This window comes from Crocodylus porosus, unplaced genomic scaffold (genome assembly GCF_001723895.1).
Source record: "Crocodylus porosus isolate Cpor-Errol unplaced genomic scaffold, CroPor_comp1, whole genome shotgun sequence".
NCBI classification, from domain to species: domain Eukaryota; kingdom Metazoa; phylum Chordata; order Crocodylia; family Crocodylidae; genus Crocodylus; species Crocodylus porosus.
The window spans coordinates 17,441,759-17,461,375 of record NW_017728914.1 but is presented as its reverse complement, the minus strand read 5'-3'; the positions used below and the strand labels follow the sequence as shown (position 1 = coordinate 17,461,375).

The following is a 19,617-nucleotide window of genomic DNA, read 5'->3' as shown; positions in this document are numbered from 1 at the left end:
GATGGAACTACATTGATCTCAGTGGTGGCAGATGACAGAATAAGGAGCAATGGTTTCAAGTTGTAGCAAGGGAAGTTTAGGTTAGGTATTAGGAAGAATTTTTTCACTAGGAGGGTAGTAAGACACTGGAACAGGTTACCCAGAAAGATGATGGAAGCTCCATCCTTGGAGGTTTTCATAACCCGGCTAGACAAAGCTTTGGCTGGGATGATCTAGTTGGGGATGGTCCTGCTTTGAGCAGGGGGTTGGACTAGATGACCTCCTGAGGTCCCTTCCAACCTTAACTTTTTATGATTCTATGAAATGTATTTTATTTAGGGACTACAATTGATTTTTTTCAACAAAGGAGTTTTGAGACCACATATTCAAAGACTGTGGAACTCTCACATAGTCTTTGAACAATTTATAAATATTTGTCTAATTTAAAAATAATTAGATAAAGAAAAAGAAAAATGGAAATCAGATGTTAGGAATCTTAACTGCTAATGGTAATATTACAAAATGGATATTTCAAAGTGAGAGTTGGGTAGGCAGCTTTCATCTACCTTGATCAGTTATTGAGTACCCATAGCAAGATTCATCATGCCTAGGTCTCCCTTTTTATAGCCAGTACTTAATGCAAAAGACTGATCTGGACATACGACCTAGCTCTGGCCAACCCTTACAAATAAGTACAATACAGAAGAATATGGATGAACTGAATATGGTTCTATTACATTTTAATTGGGTTTTTTTAGATTTTATAGGGTTTTAGTGAATTTTTTAATATAGAATGTTACAGATAGCACAAAAACCTCTTAAAAGCTTTTTATCCTTAGCAGATGACATATTTCCCAAATTTGGCAGACTTCTTCAATAAGTACAAGAACAGCATTCTAAATTAAATTCTAAAGGAATTTTTTTTTTATAGACGGCTGCACTGACTGCCATCCTTGTGGGATACAGGCCACAGGTTCAAAAAAGCAAATTCCTGGCCTACACATTTGTGTAATCTTCTTTGTTTAGCATCTGTTTACTTTAAATTAGCGCCCTATTCTTTAGTTAACCAGCCAATACTTATTTCCAATGGATGTCTGAAGATTAAGTAATTGTCACCTAGATTCTCATGAAAAAAACCAACCCACCGCAAAAAAGGGGGAGGAGATTATTTCCCACTTCCAACCTCAATCTTCTGCAAAAGGGAGAAACAAACAAACAAACAAACAAAAAATCCAGACCAGATCAATAATCAGGTGTCAGTATTTATAGCAAATGAATCATATAATTAATTATGGCATGTGTGCACCTGTGAAACTGTTCAAAGAGATTTTGGGGCAAGAAGGTGAACCAGGTATACTTTGTGGTCCGTATCCCATTTCCAGCATAAAACCTAGAAACGATCTCCCAATCTTTCTGAAGTCTCCCATTGTTGGGAAACACAACCCGCCATTTGTTTAAGTTGTATCTCAGCCCATCTTTGACAGTAGACAGCAGAGGTGTCGATTCTGATAAAGTCTCTGAGGATCTTTTAGCCACCAGCCATTGCCAACGATACAAAGCAGAGTCCACTGACAAAGCCATTCACAGCAGTAAGGCCAGACTGAAAGACAAATGCATTACAAAGACTGAAAACCAATTCCATTATGGTAGAAAATTAACTTTGCTCCTTTAAACCTTTACTGGCAAAACACAAACAATACTACAGTTCAGTGTATTACTTGTCTAGGCTTTTAGCTCAGCGCTTTCTATACAAAAGGCATAGATTAACTGGTACAACACAGCCATTCAGCATGGAAAAAAACTCCATTTCTAATTCTATGGGAAAAATCTCCTATGCTGTGTGTGTCCACACTGCAAACTAATGCAGACAAAGCAAATTCAGCTGATTCCTCACAAAACTTTTTTGTACCTCTAAGTCTATATTATTTTTAAGTCACAAACTGCTACCAAAACTGTTTGAGACTTTTTCTTTAACTGTCACACACATTCACAATAGTTCTTCTATTTGCATTTTCTTACAAAGATGATTGGTTCAGGGGGCTGAATCTCAATAGTTATAACAATAATGAACTGCAATATCAGCTTAAACTCATTTAAATTCACATAACATTTCCCCTAAATCTTCGTAAAAATCTGATTTGAATGCAAAGTGCCAACAATCAACAAAATAATGGGCATTTTATTGGTAAGATAGGTCTGTCAACTGAATTTGCTAAAACTAGTGACATTATGGTATACTATGTTTTGAAACTTGTTAGTACAATTGCTAAAGGTAATAGCACAACAATAGAGACCTTCTATAGTTAAAGTTCAACAGGACCATACACATACATTATATACAGTTCCACCGATAGTAAAAGGTATGGGTGTGGAACTTGGAAGGACATATATAAATGTACTGGCAAGAAAATAAACAAATTAGAAAAAAAGCTCTGACCTTTTCTATATTCAGAGCTAACTAAAGGTTTATTAGGAAACAACCTTGTTAAACTGATACAAATAGAGTGTGGATAATCTTGGTCTGATTTAAATGTGGTTAATACTGATTTAGATTAATCATGCATGGAATCAGCTTTAGCTAAATTTAATTTAAATCTAGTTTAAACTTGATTAAGGATCATCCACATTGGCTGCATATGCACATTCAAATAATCTGGGAGAATTCTCCCAGTCTTGTTCTCCTGGTAGAAAAACTTACCCAGAGCTGCAGGCTGAGGCCCTGAATAGGGGAGAGCTTGCAGTGCTGACACTGTGCAGCCAGGTTAGCCTGCCAGGTGACAGATGGCAGCAGCGCATACGGTAGCTCTGATTGACTGACCCAGACTGCCCATGGTCAGCCTATGTTTCCTTGCAGCATAATATAGGGATTGTGAAGGAGGCATGTTTGGCCCCCTGCTGGAGAAGCAGAGTACGGTGAGCAACACACTGTCTCTCTGCTGGGGGTGGGGAAGGGAGGGCAAGGAGATGCTAGAGGATTATGTTTTCTTCTGAGAGAAGCCACAGAGTACAGACATATGCTTTCCCAGGAGAAACTTTCCTGGAAGTGATTTCACCCTTGTTGTACCCAGGTTATTTTTCTTCTTGGAGAATAGGTCTGAAAATCTGTATACATTGGTTTCTGCTGGGACAGTAGTGATTCCTCCAGAATAAACTGAATGTTTGTACAAGGCCTTTGTTTTGCAACAGATTAAGTAAATTGATTTTTAAAGAGATTTCAACTTTAATCAAGGTACCTGTAATGTAGCCAAGTACTTTGTTTCCCTACAAACCACCTATACATTGCCTATGATGCTCCCTTCTAAAATACCTTTCTGTGGCAGGAGTCCTACTCTTGGAGCCCCTCCTGCAATGGACCAACCGCCTGCTTACTCGTCTGCCACGCCTTGATCTTACTTGTGATTAATAGATGATTGGAATCAGCAGGAGGCTGCCCATTTTGATGCACTCTGATGACAGGGGGCGCTGTCTGCGGCTCCTTTTCCTCCCCTACACCGCAGCCCAAGCCTCGCAGATGGTGCTGGTATGATCTGACTCAGGCCATATTATTATGTCTCCTTACCACCCCTCCTCACTCCCCCTCCCCACTCTCGGGGCTCCTCGCTGCCCCCCTAACTCAGGGCTTCTCACTGCCCACCTAGCTCCGGGGCTCCTTGCTGCCCCCCTAGTTGGGGCTCCTTGCTGCCCCCCCAGCTCCAGGGCTGGGCCAATGCACCCCCAAACAAAGCTGTGCCCTCTCTGGTGCCAGGAGACCCCACGCTATCGTGGAGCTCCTATGAGGCCTCCTCCAACCCCTTATAGCCTCACCCGGTCCTCCGGTGAAACAGAAAACAGAAAACGCAAAGCCCCCGGGCTACAACATAAAAGCTAGACCGTTCTGGTCAAAATACAAATCTCTCCCTACCAGACAGAGAGCACATCAACCCCCAGCAGGAACCAGGGGATGTTCCGGCCGTTGGAGTTCTCCCCTTTGTTCTGGCTGAGTTCCTCCTCCCTCAGCTGCCAGAGGGGAACTGCCCTCCTGGCCTTCTGCCTGGGCTTAAGAAAGGCTAAGCTCCCCCCCTTCCTGGCTCTAGGTTTCCCTGGTTGCTAGGGCAACCAGCACCTGCGCAGTCCTGGTGACTGGCAGCTGCACTTCCTCCTTCCCATCACTAGGGGTCTCTCCCGAGCTGTTTCTGCTCTCAGTCGCAGGGCGCCTGAGAGCTCTGCGACACTTTCCTTTAAGAAAAGTGTGCCTAATCTTCACTGGCTGCTACAAATGTTCTTGTAGCATTATTAAATTCAAGTGTACAGATATCAAGTTGTATGTAGTGCTAAAAGTGTTGGAGGGGGGATCCCTTGGATCCCCAGCATCCCATAGTACTTTGCTTTCCCTCCCTGCTCAAAGAGGGGGGGAGAGCACATGGCAAGATGTCAAAGAACCATGATGTCACCCAGATGCAGTGCTGCAGTGGGAGCACTGGTAAGACTGGATGCCACTGCAGCTCTTCTGCAGAAACAGCTGCTGGTACCACAGGGGTTTGGTGGCAGTGTCATGGATGTCAGCTGCCTCCACTGTAAACACACTAGTTGTTGTGGGTGGTCTTGCAGAGATGGCAGTGGGAATAGCTTCACCTGAAAGCAACAGATGGATCCCTGGTAGAAACAGCTGCTACTGCCACCGCAGGAGCATCAGGAAGGGCTGCTGATTCCTTATAGCCTGTTGGAGAGAACAGGCTGCCAGTGATAGGGCTCACTGACAGGCTCCCCTGGGGCAAGGGGAGCAAAAGTCTAGCCTTTGAAGAGACTTTGTCATACGTGCGCCAGGGAGAGCACATAATGCTCCATTTCTGTAGTGCTACGAATGAATGTCTGTTCACATCCTGAAGGTGGGTGACTGTAAATCATATAATTAATAGAAATGAAGAGGTCCTAAGAGTGCATATTATGTAACACACACACTTGGGGTTGTGTTTGGTAATGTGTGTGTTTTTGGTTGTATGTTACAAGTGTGTGTGTGTTCATGTGGGCAAGATGGCCCCTGGTGTTCTGCCCTGGCAAGCCAGGGCCTGTATCTGGGCAAAATATATAAAACCCTCTGACTTCATTGGTCAGAGGAAGCAGAAGATCCTGGGCCCTTTTTTCTGTTTCACAGCTATTGCATTTCAGCCTAGCTGTGTGGCTAAACCCCAGCCATATGTTTGGTGGCAGATTTGGGCCAGGGTGAAGTCTGGCATGGTTTGAGCCAGGGTAAAACCTGGAATTACTTGTTGTCTATCCAGGCCTTGGTGCAGTATAGGTCTGGCTGGCTTTTTGCTGCCCAGTCCAGGCCCAGTGAGATAGGCCTGGGCCTCCTTTTGTCCCTTTTGTAGTTTATGTCCCAACCAAGCAGTGTGGTTGGGTGCTATTTGTAGTTCAGGTCCAAACCAAGATAGGCCTGACCTTTCCTCCGAGTTCTTTCACTGTTTTCTGCCAAGCAGAGATGGGATTGGGACTAGGAATTTTGGGGTGTGGTATGCTGACAAAAGCTGTAGTTAACCACTGAAAGTCAACATGCGGAAATGGAGGTCAGCGCTCTACCACATCTCCAGGACCAGTGCAGCCCTTTGCAGTGCAGAAGGACCCATACTCTTGAACAGCTCCCCGCAGTGCTGTGAACCCAGGGAGCAGCTCCTGGGACTCTGGTGTGGACTCCCCTCTACAGCCCATTCCTGAAGGGCAAGTGTACGGTTGAAGGCCCCCAGAACTATCCTTTGGGGAGCCCCAGGTTCCAGACTGCCTGGATATGGGTGAAGGCTATAGACTTTGCTTTGTAGTTAATATTATTTTCAAACTTTATTTAATGTTTTCTTTTGCTTTTAAAAAAAATTCTTTGTAATAAATTTGGGTTTTGTGTTTACACTGCTTTCAAGGAGGGTTATTTTTTGTTTTGTTTATATGTCATACCTGAGCAAATTAGAGTTCCCAGATTTCTGGGTGGGGCCTTGAGCCACAGGTATAATTTATGGGGTACCCTGAAATGTGAACCCGGCCGTTTTTGCTGCCTACCTGTGCCTGGTCAAAGGGTTACATATTATTTCCTAAGCAGCTCCATAAATCTGAATTTCACCACTTATCTGCATGCACTCTAGTAGCCTTTTTGAAGTGCAACTGTTCTGAATCATAAAAGGAATATGGAGCAGGGTGGCACTGTGGTACCATGAAAGGTTCATATATACTTCAGAGAATCAAGTACACTTCACTTCAGTGCTGCATTTTGTAGGTCATTTCTGCAGAGATTATTGTGCCATACACAGTGTCAGCAGCCTGGTGGCACACATTACCGATCTTTAAAGGCTAACTGAAAGAAAAATAAAGATAGTATCTCTGAATGGATTTCTGAGGCAAGGATGAAGCTGAGGTAACTTGCAGCAAGTCTGGGTAGTTTTCATGTTAGAAGCTCAGTATATTGGTGCAGGCAACTCCACTTTGCTAAGCCTGATCTAAACCCATTTTTTCCTGTAGCAAAGAGGTGCAGACTTTCACCAACAGTGCACACTGACCCTGAAATGTTCTGTAGCATCTATAAGGGTACACTGCAGACAAGTGTTCTTCTGGCACAGTGAGGAATTACTGAAAGAGAACAGAGTTCATGCTCCAGTGTGGGTTAGTGTGCTCTTTGAATTTTTGTTCCTTGTTTTCAAAGGTGTAGGTTAGCCAGCAGCCACAGTCTGATGTGGCATGAGACACCACTAAGGAAATTTGACACTACATTAACAATGTTTTGGGGCAGTTATAAAAAAATTCTCAGTAGCCCTAGGTACAATTCCTTCTTTTATTCCTGAGCACTGATTATCCTTGCTAAAAAAATACATTGCCTCCATGTTGGCTTTTTCACTGCTCTTCCATTTCATAATCTTTGTCTGTCTAGCACAGGGATGTCAGGTCTGGTAGGTCAGATGAGATGGATAGAACTTGATGATGGAGCACTGCAGGCCATATATTTGACAACCCTGGTCTAGCAAAACCTGGTTCTCCATCTTCTACAGTCCTCTACAGGACAAGACAGGTATAGTTGGGAAGAGAAGACAGCCAGTAAAAGAAACAACATGGAGTAGGGGTACATGTCTTTGAAGAAAGGGCCAGATATTGTGCAGCAAGTGGGCAGTGGGAGAGAGTTGAGAGGGTGGGATGAGATGGCATAAGAGGAAGGATGGTTCAGAGATTAGGACCAGAGAGTTGAGAAACCTAGGCTCAATTCACCCACTGAGTTCAACACCCACTTCACTAGTCTGACCCCTTATATCTCCTCCAGATACTCAGACTCTACCCAGGGCTGACTTGACTAGTGGTGATGCACTGGGGGTGCACAGGGGTCCACATGTACCCCCTGAGAGTGCCAGTGCACCCCCTGACCAGCCATGCTCGCAACTCAGACAATGGATAGGGGGCAGGTGGGAGCACCAGTGCCCCCCCTGTGAGCACTGACTGGGGAGTGTGACCCCCCCATTGGTGCGATTGGCCATGGGAGAACCCCCCCAGTCACTGACTGGTTGCTGGGGGGGGAGCCACGTGCCCCCTCTGACTAAGGTGGCACCAGTCACCCATGGACTTGACTCTCCTGCTATGCTAGCTGAGATAAATCCTGGGTGAGTAAAAAACAGTTCTAGCAGGATCAGAGACTCATAGTTTAAACCTCAGGTCCCCAAACAGGCCAAAAGCCAGTGGAAGAATGAGTCTATTTGAAAAATTTAGCTTTATATAAAGGGTATTGGATCTCCCTTACTTGTATGAGCAAATTTGGACCACCAGCACTACTTGCAAGGTACAGCAAATTTAAAGACAACCGAAGCACACATGTGGATTTTAGAGCATTAATTGCTTGTTCACAGGAGGCAACACAAGAAAGTTAAGATGAATTAACCAAAGGTGTGAAGTTAATGCAAATAAATTAAAGCCCATTAAGCCTTTGTGTGGGTGGCCTCATTCAGGAATAAAGGAGACTGACTCACTGAGAAGCTTCACATGATTCATCTTCACCATCCTATGAGCTCCCATATAGACAAGACATAAGGGTCAACTTTAAACAGAAAGTGATGTTCAGCCTTAACTGCAGGGGAGCCAGTACTGCTGTAATATTATTTTAATCAAAACTGTGGGAGCATCTGCGATAAAGACACAATGTTCATATCATCTGGTAGTTAGGAAAAAGAAAGGTTATATTATTATATCAAAGAAAATGCTATAGTCAAAGTTGTGAGAAGCAAAGTTTTTTGGGGGGTGTTATATTTTATTGGATCAACTGAATGGTTGGGATAGATTTAGGACTGCTTTGGAAAACTTTTCTAACTTTTTCCCAACTGTACAGGGAGCCAGATATCACCCCCCAAAATCCTTGCCTCTTGCATAATTCCTGGATCATAACAGCTACAACATCACTCCAATGTTACCACAGTCAAAGTTTTTTTTGAGAAGGAGGGCTGGAATGAACCTTTATAAGACATCTAGTCCAACCTCCTCTCTGAGGTAAAAACTTCCCTATCCAACCAGCCTATACAAATCCATTGTCTAAACTTGTAGCACAACTACACAGTAGGAGTGTACTAAACAGGACATATTCAATTCAGATTTGGCCCAGATTGGGGACAGTGATTTGATTAGTTGATTCAGATCACTGTCCCTGATTCGATTCAGCTGATCCAAATCTGTAGATACGAAGCTGATTCAGAGAATCAGTGATTCAGCCACAGTCATAGCTTTAAATGTTTTTTCTACATACCTTGAGATACCAGGCATGGCTTGTGAATGCTGCGATGGTGGAGCAGATGGAGCATCCCATGGGACCACGTGCGCCACCCCCCGCCCTGTGTGCTTAGCAGTGAACCCAGAAGTAGACCAGAAATACTTCTTGTCCACTTCTGGATCTATGGGGGAGCACACTGGGAGTCCCGCCTGGACCCAGGATGCACCAGTCACCAAGCTGGGGGGTGGTGAAGGGGCACCTTGGCGCACTACCCAGTAGACCCAGAAGTGGACCAGAAATGTTTCTGGTCCACTTCTGGGTTGGCTGCCAAGCATGCTGGGGAGCCCCCCCCCCCACTCCTGTGGGACGCTCCATCCACCCCAGCATTGCAGCATCCATGATCCACCTGAGGTATGTAGAACAAACATTTAAAGCTGTGTCTATGTTTGAATCACTGAATCTTTCCAAATCTCCCTGGATCAATTTGAGGGTTCTGATTTGATTCAGAGAAATTAAAAGGTCTCCTGATTTGATTCGGATTTGGAGATTTGGCCATTAAATTGGGCCAAATCTCCGCCAAATTGAATCAGGGACTGAAGCTTCACAAAGCCCTACTACACAGTAAACCCTAACCCAACACAAGACATAACATCCTGACCTGCTATAAGTAAAGTTGGAGGACCATGCTGGCCAGCATCCTGCTGCTGTATAGCTGTCAATATATGCTCATGCTCAACAGATCCCAGGAAGAAGGCCATGCCCCCTGCTGCAGAGGAAGACAAAAACACTGACAGTCCATACCAGTCTGACCATCTGACCCCAAGAATGGCCATTAACTCTGAGCTGAGGGGCAAGACCCTCAGGAACTTCCAGCATTTAAGTCCTAGGAGGAGCACTGGCATACCCCAGTCAAAATCCCCAGCTTTGGCTGCAACCAGCATTCAATACCTCTGAGGAAGTCTTAAAAATACCCTGACCCACATAGCAGAAGCTGTTCTAATAGTGAAGAAGTTTTTCTTGATATCTAATCTAAAGCTACTTTGCTTCATTTTCAAGCCACTGGTCTGTGTTCTACTCTCTGCAGCAAGAGAAAAAAGATGTTTTCTCTCTTCTTTACAGCAGCCCCTCAGGTATTTAAAGACTGCTATTATGCCCCCTCCTTAAGCACCTTTTCCACAAGCTAAACATGTGTAGCTTCTTCAATCTCTCCTCGTGTAACTTGCCTTCTGAGCCCTTTAACATGAATTGCCCACTTCTGGACCCTCTCTAACTTCTCCATATCCTTTATAAAATGTGGAGCCTAGAACTGCACACAATATTCTACATGAGACCCAACGATCATCTCCCTGAGAGCCTCATATTTCTGGCCTTACTTGTTTATATTATATGCATCTATATAGTTTATAAATATTATATGTTCTGGGTATGTGGGATATGTTTAGGTTAACTCACCAGAACCCCAGTTTGATACATCTAGGGTAGATTTTTAAACTATTTTCATTTTAGTTAAAGAAAAAAATACTTTAAAATTACAAACAAGAATGAAGTGAAGTTTTGATTCAAAGAACCATAGGTATTAAAAGTATTAACAGTTTATTAAATCAGATCCTTTTTTCTCTCCTCCAAAGCAAGTGTGTTCACTAGTGTGTTCACTATTTGTCTGGTCAACCTAGTTTTGAAGTATATAAAAAAAAGTGCCACCCCCATGCTTTGTGGAAGACTCTTATACAACTGTAAAAAGATTCACAACTGGGAAGGCCTTACACTCCATTTTCTATTCTTACTTTCACTCTAGTTCATTAACACATAAATTAATGAAAGAATGACCTTGCTCTACTTAGTCTTATTCAGTTAGGAAGCAACTTTCTTACCATGGCTTCTTTTGTACTTTGGTGGTCACAAATAGTGCTGTATCCACAGAGAGAAGGGATGATCAGTGCCAACATGCAATTAACAGTCTCGCAGGAAATGTTAAACTTCCTCTCAAAAAATGGACAAAAGGACAACTGCTAGGCCATGAAAAAGAAAAATCATTTAGCTGGATACATAATCAGAGCAGCAAGCTAATGGCTTCCTTGTCACAGGGTTGAAAATGTACCACAGAAAACAACACAAGTATTTAGCATTTGGATCATGAAGAACGACGAGGAGCCTGACTTAGCTCATCTTGACTACGAGAATGACCTAAGGGAAAAGGAGGGGAGTTCTGTCAAATTATTATCTTCTTATGCCAGCTGGTATGCAGAATGTTTCTGGTCTATTCTGGGACACTTTCTGAAGGGTAGGAACTCTGTAAAATATCACGTCTTCTGATAAAAGCAGTTATGCTAACATTAAAATAGGTGCTCTTTAACTTATAGGGAAGTGTATTGAGCTAAAAAATGTAGATAATCTCACATCCACAAACTCAGAGCACAGTATTTAGAAATCTATATTACATGCACATGTGTGAAAGGAATCAAGAGTAAATCCCTCTAATATATGGGTGCGTCTACATGTGACGCTATGGCGATGTACCATCAGTGGGCACAAACCACGACACTGACACTACACTGCTGTAGCAATGAGCTACTTCCCTATAGTGCATTGCTATGGTGACTTAGCTTCTAAAAATAACCATGTGCCACCTGGACAGGGCAGTAACAGCGGTTACTGCACTGTCATTCAATACTTCCTAAAGCAAGTACCAAATGATGGTGCAGTAACAACTACGTCATGGGGGGCATGTGTAGATGAGCCCTATGACTGGTGGAATGGACCAGACACTGAAACTGCTGTTCCAAAACGTCCCCTAAAAAACACAAAACTAAAAAACCAAGACAAACAAAACCTGATGCAAAGACAGAACTGAATTACTTTATTTTTTCCAAATGTTATCCTGTTGCTTGTGATTGGCCCGCTATGTTATTTTGGCAAGAACTCTACAAGTGTTAACTGCTGTCAATGCAAAACAATTCCATTTTCTCCTGAAGCTGACCACTATTATAGCTGCTTGATTTTAAAAGATAGACAACAGCAGAGTCTAGCTGTGTGCATAGGCAACTGGTAGGGGGTGCACGTGCCCCCGTTGCAGGGGCCCCCCTGATAGCCAACACTGATGCTGTTGGTAGGGCTGGTGCCCCTCCGACAGGGCCACCAACATCAGTGACTCCTGTGGGTGCCCCCCACCCCAGATTCAGGAGGCACCAGTCACTCATGGCTGTGTGCTTTACTGCCAGGTGGAATATCATCTTGGTTTTCATATCTCTGAACAGGCAGTGGTTAGAAGTATTATTGAAGCAGCCTGTTTGGCCACAAGTCCACGGAGCCCCTCATATTTCTTTATTCTTTTTTGGCAGTCCCTCACAGTTGAGGATGATTGTCTTCCGTGATTGTCTTATCTGCACGTCTGAAGTTGACTGATGAGGCCTATCTGGGATCAACAGACTGGCAATATCTCAGCTCAACTCTTTTCAGACTTGGAGAGCTGGGAACAAAAGTCTGAAAAGTGCATGGGGAGAAAATTCAGGAAGTGATGCAAGTTAAAGATCCAGTACATCATCCAGTCCATCCTTCTGTCATACATAATTGTCTTCTTAGCATACATCTCTGGTGGGTCATTGGGCAGTCTTTTCAGAAGTTCCAACTAATAGGCATGAGGTTGTTACCTTCTCCCTATGGAATCCTACAGAACAGGTTAACAAACCCGGCTATCATGAAGCCAAATTTTCCCTTTTCATTCCATTATTCCTCCAGGTACCACCCAGTGGACTAAATGCTGAACGATATGCTTATAGGTGAGCAATTACTCCAACATGGGTCTAACTATACAGCATAATTGAAAAACAGGGCTGGGAAAAAGAAAAAGAGGCTACCTAGTACCACCCCCTGGTCCAAGTGGCAATATCCCTGTCTAAATCATCCCATTCAAGTATCCGCCTAACCTGCTCTTAACAACTTTCAGTGCTGGAGATTCTACCACCTCTCTGTTCCAGTGCTTAATCACCCTCTTAGTTAGAAAAGTAAATCCCCTTTGATGTAATTTAAGTCCATTACTACAATGCAGTGTCATGTAGTAATGTCTGAGCTAGCTTGAGTCCTGGAAGCACTTTACCTGCAGTACCGTGGCATGCTGTCTGGGCTAATATACCTTCTTTCTCAGTAGGGTTAATTTGCCTGGATAAATTGTAGTTTACTTAAACTACCAGTAGCTTGTTCAGAAATAGCTCAGGAATCTCTACACCAAGGGTGGGAAATTATTTTGGTCCAAGAGCAATATAGGCTGTTTTGGTGAGCTGTTGTGGGTCAGGTCAGCACCCCGCTCTCCCCCCAGCAGCAACTCACCAAATCTCCCTATGTGGGATGGGGCCTGGGCAGTGGTTTTCAGGAGTGGTGATGGGCAGGCAAGGCTCGGATCACAGGGCAGGGCCATGGGGTGATGACAGCATGGAGGTGGGGCTGGGTCACAGCCATAATCTGCTGCCCACATGCCCCAGCAATGGGTATGGGTTCCATGGGCAGAGGCATACAGGGAGTGGATCACACCTCTGCCCTGCTCCAGCCCTGCTTTGTCACCACCCCGCAAATCTGGCCCTGGCCCTGGATGAAGCTCTCTGCCCACCTACATATTCTGCCTGTATGGCTCCCTGGAGCTGCATCTGAGTTCAGGGCCAAGATCTTGGGACGGTGACAACCTAGGGCCAGGGCAGAGATGGAAGCTACCACCAGGCCTCACTGGGGTGGGAGGGAACTGCAGCACTCATAATGGGGAGAGGTGGGCTATGAACCCCACAGAGGAGGCTTGAGAGGAACTTAGCCTCCCTTTCCCTTCCCCGTGCCTGTCCTTTCCCCCATCGCAGGGGGAACAGTCTGCAGCTTGGGGAGGGAGGAGATGGTGGACCCAGTAGTGACTCCATGCCTTGCCACGTACCAGTACACATAGTTGCCAGGACTAGGCTGAGGGCAGCAGAGGCAGGCAGTGCTGGGGCAACCCCATCCCATGCCAGCCTACAACTCACCCTGGGATGCCCATGAGGTGGTGGCAGCCGCCAGCCCCACTGGCTTAGTGTGGGGCAAAGCAACAGAGCAAAGTGGTACAGGGGCAGTGGCATGGCAGGAGCCCCAGTGAGGGCACTGTGCCCTGGGAGACCAGCCCCCAGCCCTGGCTCTGGATGCAGTATCCTAACCAGGGCTCCCAGCACTCCCGCTGCCTCTGCATCACTCTGCTTTGTGCCACTCCACCCTATGCTGCCCCAACCCACACCAAGATGGTGGGGCTGGGGGCTGCTGTCACCATGCAGACATCTTGGGGTGGGCTGGCATGGGACAGGGTTGCTCTAGTGCCACCTGGCAGGGCTAAGGGATCCGCCGTGGGCTGGGTCCGGCCCATGGGCCATATTTTGCCCACCCCTGCTCTACACAGTGATTTTGTGCCAGGGATACCAGGAGCTCCAATGGGACTATTTGGAGGAGTTATTGCTCAATGTAAGGGTAGTCCAGCCCAGTATAATTCCTCTTTCTCCTCTGTGTTGATGCTTGGAAAGCATGAAAATAACCATGTAGCCAAACTACCTATTTAGTGATTAGACTCCAATATATTAGTTCTCATCAGCTCCTCCATACTTTTATCATTCTTCATTAATCCCCCTAAGTGTATGAAGACCTAGATGCTATACCAGTGGTGAATTTAGTGGTACCCCATTTCAAAAACTCATTTATTACAGTGCTTACCTCTTTGCAGAGGGGCAGTGGGGACAGAGAAGCAGCTACAAGAGGACAATCCTGATCCTGAGTTTATCTCCTCACACCTCCCAGCACCCTTCAAAGGCCCTCACTGCACCACATGGTGTCCCAGCACCCACCCTAGTTGAGAATTACTTGCCCATACAGACAGTGCCTGACCTCTTATATGTAAATTAAATCAAAAGGGAAAGCCACATGGAGTTGCTTAAGTAGCATGTGTTCATACTGAAGAACTAGAAGCTGAGCTGTAAAAACTGATTTAAATAAAACTGGAAATCTAGGCAGGGATGCAGATACTTTTAGAATGAGAGGCAAATGACAGGTATAGGTCATTATGGACATTTTATTTCTTTGAAAACATTTACAATTAAAAGAAAAAAAAATCATACACCACACAGATGCCCAGAGACGTCTGAAAGTTTTTATAGCTGTTCTACACCATTCTGAAAAGATTTACATATGGAAGTTTGCAAGAGGTGCTTTGCTTTATAAAAGAGTGAAATGAACAGTAAGCCTACAACGGAAGTGCTTTAAAAATTCTAAGTCACCAAAAAGTGTTGAAAAATCTTAACTTCTTTGCATCATGCTATTTCCACAAAGGTTAGCAATGAGCTTCAATATGTAATTTGCTAACATGTATTATCAGGTGATTCAGTGTCTTGAAGTTTAGCTTAAGCATTGTCAGTGAACAATATGCTATTCACAGAGACAATCACATTAAACGAGCTGCTCCTTGCCATTTTCACATAGATGAAAATACCCAACACCTTATTAACTTCAAAAAGAGTTACAAGGTATTTTTAGAAGAGATACTTTTTTGCCTGAAGGTTCTACTGTGCTACTGTACAAAGGATATTGTTCGTGAAATGCTATTGACCACTCTGTCACACAAAGGGGATTTTACATATGGCACAAATAAAGCAGTAATATACTTACTGCAGCAAACTGCCATTAATTGCACCTCATGCTGCCTAAGGCTGCCTGTCTTAAACATAGGTTTTTTGAAGACTAATTTATTTTTCTTTTCTTTTATTCTACTTGGGAGGAGAACTATCACCATTGTTCATCATATATTTTCATTGTACTTGGCCTGAACATCTCATCAAGAGTTGAAATGTGTTCTTCCCCTACATACCTTCTGGCACCTCCAAGACTAGATTCAGTGACCCAGACATTTTTCCAGGCTGATGTTGACACTTCTTAGGTAACTTTCACTGTGTTCTCAGGCATAAGTTCCCCATACCAAAGTGGGATTAACACAGGATGCGTGTCTGAAGCACAGAATAATTTTTTATACTATGGAGACCAATAATTTTGATATCCTCATTTTAGTGAGGGGAACAAGGATGGTGATGGGACAAAAGGCTGTTGAAATGTTGGACAATGCAGGGTGGAACAGCACTGTCCAAAGTGTCTCAACCACTTCTATATGTGTTATAAATGTGTGAAACACTGATATTCCTATCTATATCAAAGCTTTCTGAACTGGAGCCACACCACATTTTTGTACCACAATTTGTCTATGCTATCTATCATCGGCTTACTTAGACATTTCTTATGACAATATTACTATGAAAGCTGTAGAAAAGACAGATTAATCTTTTGCAAGAAAAGCATGACTAGGACAGAACTTTAGAATTTTAATCATGTATCCAATAAACATATGATAAAATTATTTATATGCACATATGCCACATCCCATATTCTATTTGTCACTGCTGCAATTAGAAGTCATGCCAAACTGTTCATTTCAATGAAAGGGATGCAGCATTTTACTAATGCTGAATTCTCACCTCCCCCTTCAGTGTTGCATATAGTTGGAAGATCCCTTCTTGGTTTTTTTATTTCTAAGGAGGATTCATAGATTTTCATATACAACCAGTGTACTACTAGACAGCTGTGATCTCTCAGCTTTTCTGACCAGCCAGTACAGAAAAATCTCTGTTATCCAGCATGAGGGGTGAATGGGGGGGGTGCGCCAGTAAGCTAAAAGTGCCTGTTACCTGAGGCACAGGGTTTCTGGCTGGACCTGGGTGGGGTGGCGGTGGCTGTGAGGAGGGGCAAGGGGGTAGCTGGAGCTGCTGGCCATGGGTGTTGGGCTCTTGGTTCTGACCCCGGGTGGGATGGGAGGGGCTGCAGGAATCTCTCCGAGGGTGGGCAGGTCCCAGCTGCACCCTGGTGGCTCCAGCTGTGGCCCTGCCCTCAGTTCTGGGAGCTGCGAGCCCAGCCCCACTCCCTGAGACAGGTGTGGCATCCAGCCATTCTGCATGGGCCTGTGGGGCTGAAGCCACTGCCTGGGAGTGTGGGCCTCCTGGCTCTGACCCCGGGTGGGTTGGGAGGTGCTGGTACTGGCATTGCCCCCCACCCCATTGCATCCGGCTGCACGCCAATCCCCTCCACAAGCTGCTACAGCAGGGGGGAGGGGCATGCATGCAGCCAGGGAAGAAAGTGGTGCAGAAGGCAGGAAAGTGGCAGGGTGCAGCACCATGTGTGTCCCGCTGCTGAAATTCTGGTTAATGGAGTATTCCGGTAAGTAAAATCTTGGATAACAGGGATTTTACTGTAATAAGAAACCCCCTCAGAGGCAGAGGGAAGAACTGTTCCTACAAGCACTAATCAAGGAACAAGTGCACATAAACCAGTTTGAAAATGGCTGAAACTGGTTTGAGATAAACCTGGTTGAATGTAGTATCTGACTTAACTGATTTGGCTCAAACTGGTTTATGCAATATCTGTCCCAGACTCCTTGCTGGTTTAAGAGAAACCAGACATCCCCAGCATCCCTGCATGCTCTCTTGGCTGGGCAGGGCTCTCTGCTTCACAGGAGGGCTGGCCCCTTCCCTTTGCTCCCTGGGCACAGTTCCTCTGACACAGACTTACAGACACAGCAGGGTCTGCTGGCTTACCTGTACCCATCTCCTCCCCTCCCACCACTTGCTGCTTAAGCAGGGATCCCTTCCTCCCTTCTCTCACAGCAAAGACGATAGCCAGCATGTGGTATGCTAGCTAGTGCTGTATAAGGCTCCAGCAGAGACTGCAGACACAGCAGGGTCTGCTGGCTTCCCTATGTCCTACCCCCCCTTGTTGCTCAAGCAGGAAATTTCCCCCCTTTCTCCCTCCCATCTCCCACAGCATGGACCCCAGCTCCACAGACACTAGGCATGTGGTGTGCTAGCTAATGCAGAGAGGTGTGTGTGCGCGTGCGTGTGTGTGTGCACGCGCGCGTGTGTGCGCGCGCATGTGTGTGCATCTCCAATTTCATTGGGACAGGCAGGAAAACAAAACAGGTCTTTTGGACCTAGTCAACAGGTCACCCCAGTAAGCTGTTTAAGAAGAGTTTGAAGTAATGGGAGAGAGGTTATTGTTTTGCTAACCAGGTGATAAAGACTGTTATCAGTTCTGGGCTACCTTGCCCACCTGTGCTGTAGATAGTCTGACAAGCATGGAGGGAGATTGAAAAGCTCCATATCATCAACAGATGCATGCACCTCCCCCCTCTCCCCCCACCGCTTTGCCTCAGAGTGCTAGCAAGGATCTGGTGGCCGACAACTCTCCCACCCCTTGAGCAGCCAGCAGGGAAAAGCCTGGGATTGGTGCAGGCACACCTCCCAAATGAGAGAGTCCTGCCAGGGCCTGGCCACAACTCCCTCAGTTCAACTCTGTGCAAGGGAAGGGAGGGCTGTTCTAGCGCCCTCTGGCTTCTAGCCTGAGCCACTGCAGGCATGTTCCTGAATTTTCTCAGTCCAGAGATAATGTCTAGTTTCCAACCAGTTCAGCCTAGCCAGGTTAGACTAACCTGCAAAGGTTGAATCAGTTCAGGTTCAGGCTTTTTGAATGTCTGTCCCTAGCCAAGAAAGATAATAGACCCTCACTTTCAGAAAGCACAAGCACAGCCACTAGTGTACCAAAGATACAAAACAAGGGGTACATTATGCAGTGCAGTTAAGGTAACTTAAGCGGTCATGGCTCATTTTTGCAAGTTACTCTGGTACGTCTCAAAAATTTACCTTACGGCAAAATTTCAGATGGAGTGGAAGTTTAAATTGTACATATTAATGTGAGAAAATGTTTCACAGGAACATGTATTCTAACAAAAAATATTTCTCAGAAAAAGACTGTTATGCTCCCTAACCTTCTACTTAAGGGTTTTATTTCTAAAGAGCCTGCAAGCAGAAAGACATAAACTAAGTGCACACACACTTACTTAATTCCATTAAAGAAAAGTATTCCCCTCACATCTCCCACGTGCAACAACAGCATTTTCTCTTTGTGTTGCTTTACATGGAAGAACTACCAGACATTCAAATGACTCATGCCAGGGCTGATTTAGGTAAAGAGATAAAAATCACAGAGTGAGCAGGGTATTACAGAAGGCTAAACTCGGGTGTTTTTAATCTGCTTTACAATTATACGTTAGGAAGCAGCTTGATTTTTTTTTTGCAATTTATATAAAGCCTCCTGTAATCAAGATCAAGTTACAACAAACCCCAGAAAATATTTGGTGGATGAAGGCTGATGCAAATGTTGAATAGGAAGAAGAAAAAAGGAAAGTAATTATATTTATTAGCAGCCAAAGATACATATTGTTACATAATGCATTGAAGGAATAATGCAGGCAGGGGGTAAATGTTATCAAAGTTAAAAGCAAGTCCTAAAGAAATGATTATGCAAAAAATATCAGCCACTGCAGACAACTCTGTCATTCAACTGACAACAGAAATACATTATGGATTAACAATTACATAAGTTTTCTTTCTGTGGGTTAAATTGAAATGAGCTTTTCATAAATGTAATGCATCCTTAGACCAGAGTTCCCCATTATTCCATTTTATTTCATTAGATTTATGCACATTTTTCATGTAATGACTGGCTTTCTTCTCTTGAGAAAGAAGCCCCTGGAAAAAACTTTGCAATAATGCATTAATTATAAGATATTTTCCCCCATGGCCAATAAGGTTTTCCTGCCTGACAGAATTTTCCTTTAGATTGAGCAATGTAGTGGCATATCCAGACAATATGATCCTGCAAAGGGCTAGAAATGCATTATTAGGGCTTGCTTCAAAACAGATGTGCTCTCAGCAGATGCTGACACACAGGTCATAAAACAGGGATGATCATCAAGCAGCTTTTATTAGTTTGAAAGCAATAAGGCTGGGGGGCTCAATTTAGCTAAGGGCTGTCCAACTAATGGCTTGTGGGTCATGTGCAAGCCCCAAGGG

The 19,617-nt window shown here is 44.6% G+C and overlaps 1 protein-coding gene across 2 annotated transcripts in view; it reads right to left on the bottom strand.

The window, feature by feature from the left end:
- ATP10B (ATPase phospholipid transporting 10B (putative)) overlaps positions 1-19,617 on the bottom strand; it is a 299,969-nt gene that overhangs the window by 90,324 nt on the left and 190,028 nt on the right. For both annotated transcript variants that reach the window (XM_019534887.1, XM_019534886.1), the window contains exon 2: positions 1,286-1,579. In XM_019534887.1, coding sequence (XP_019390432.1) covers positions 1,286-1,560 — 275 coding nt within the window. In that variant the 5' untranslated portion in view covers positions 1,561-1,579. The remainder of the gene's footprint in view (positions 1-1,285; positions 1,580-19,617) is intronic.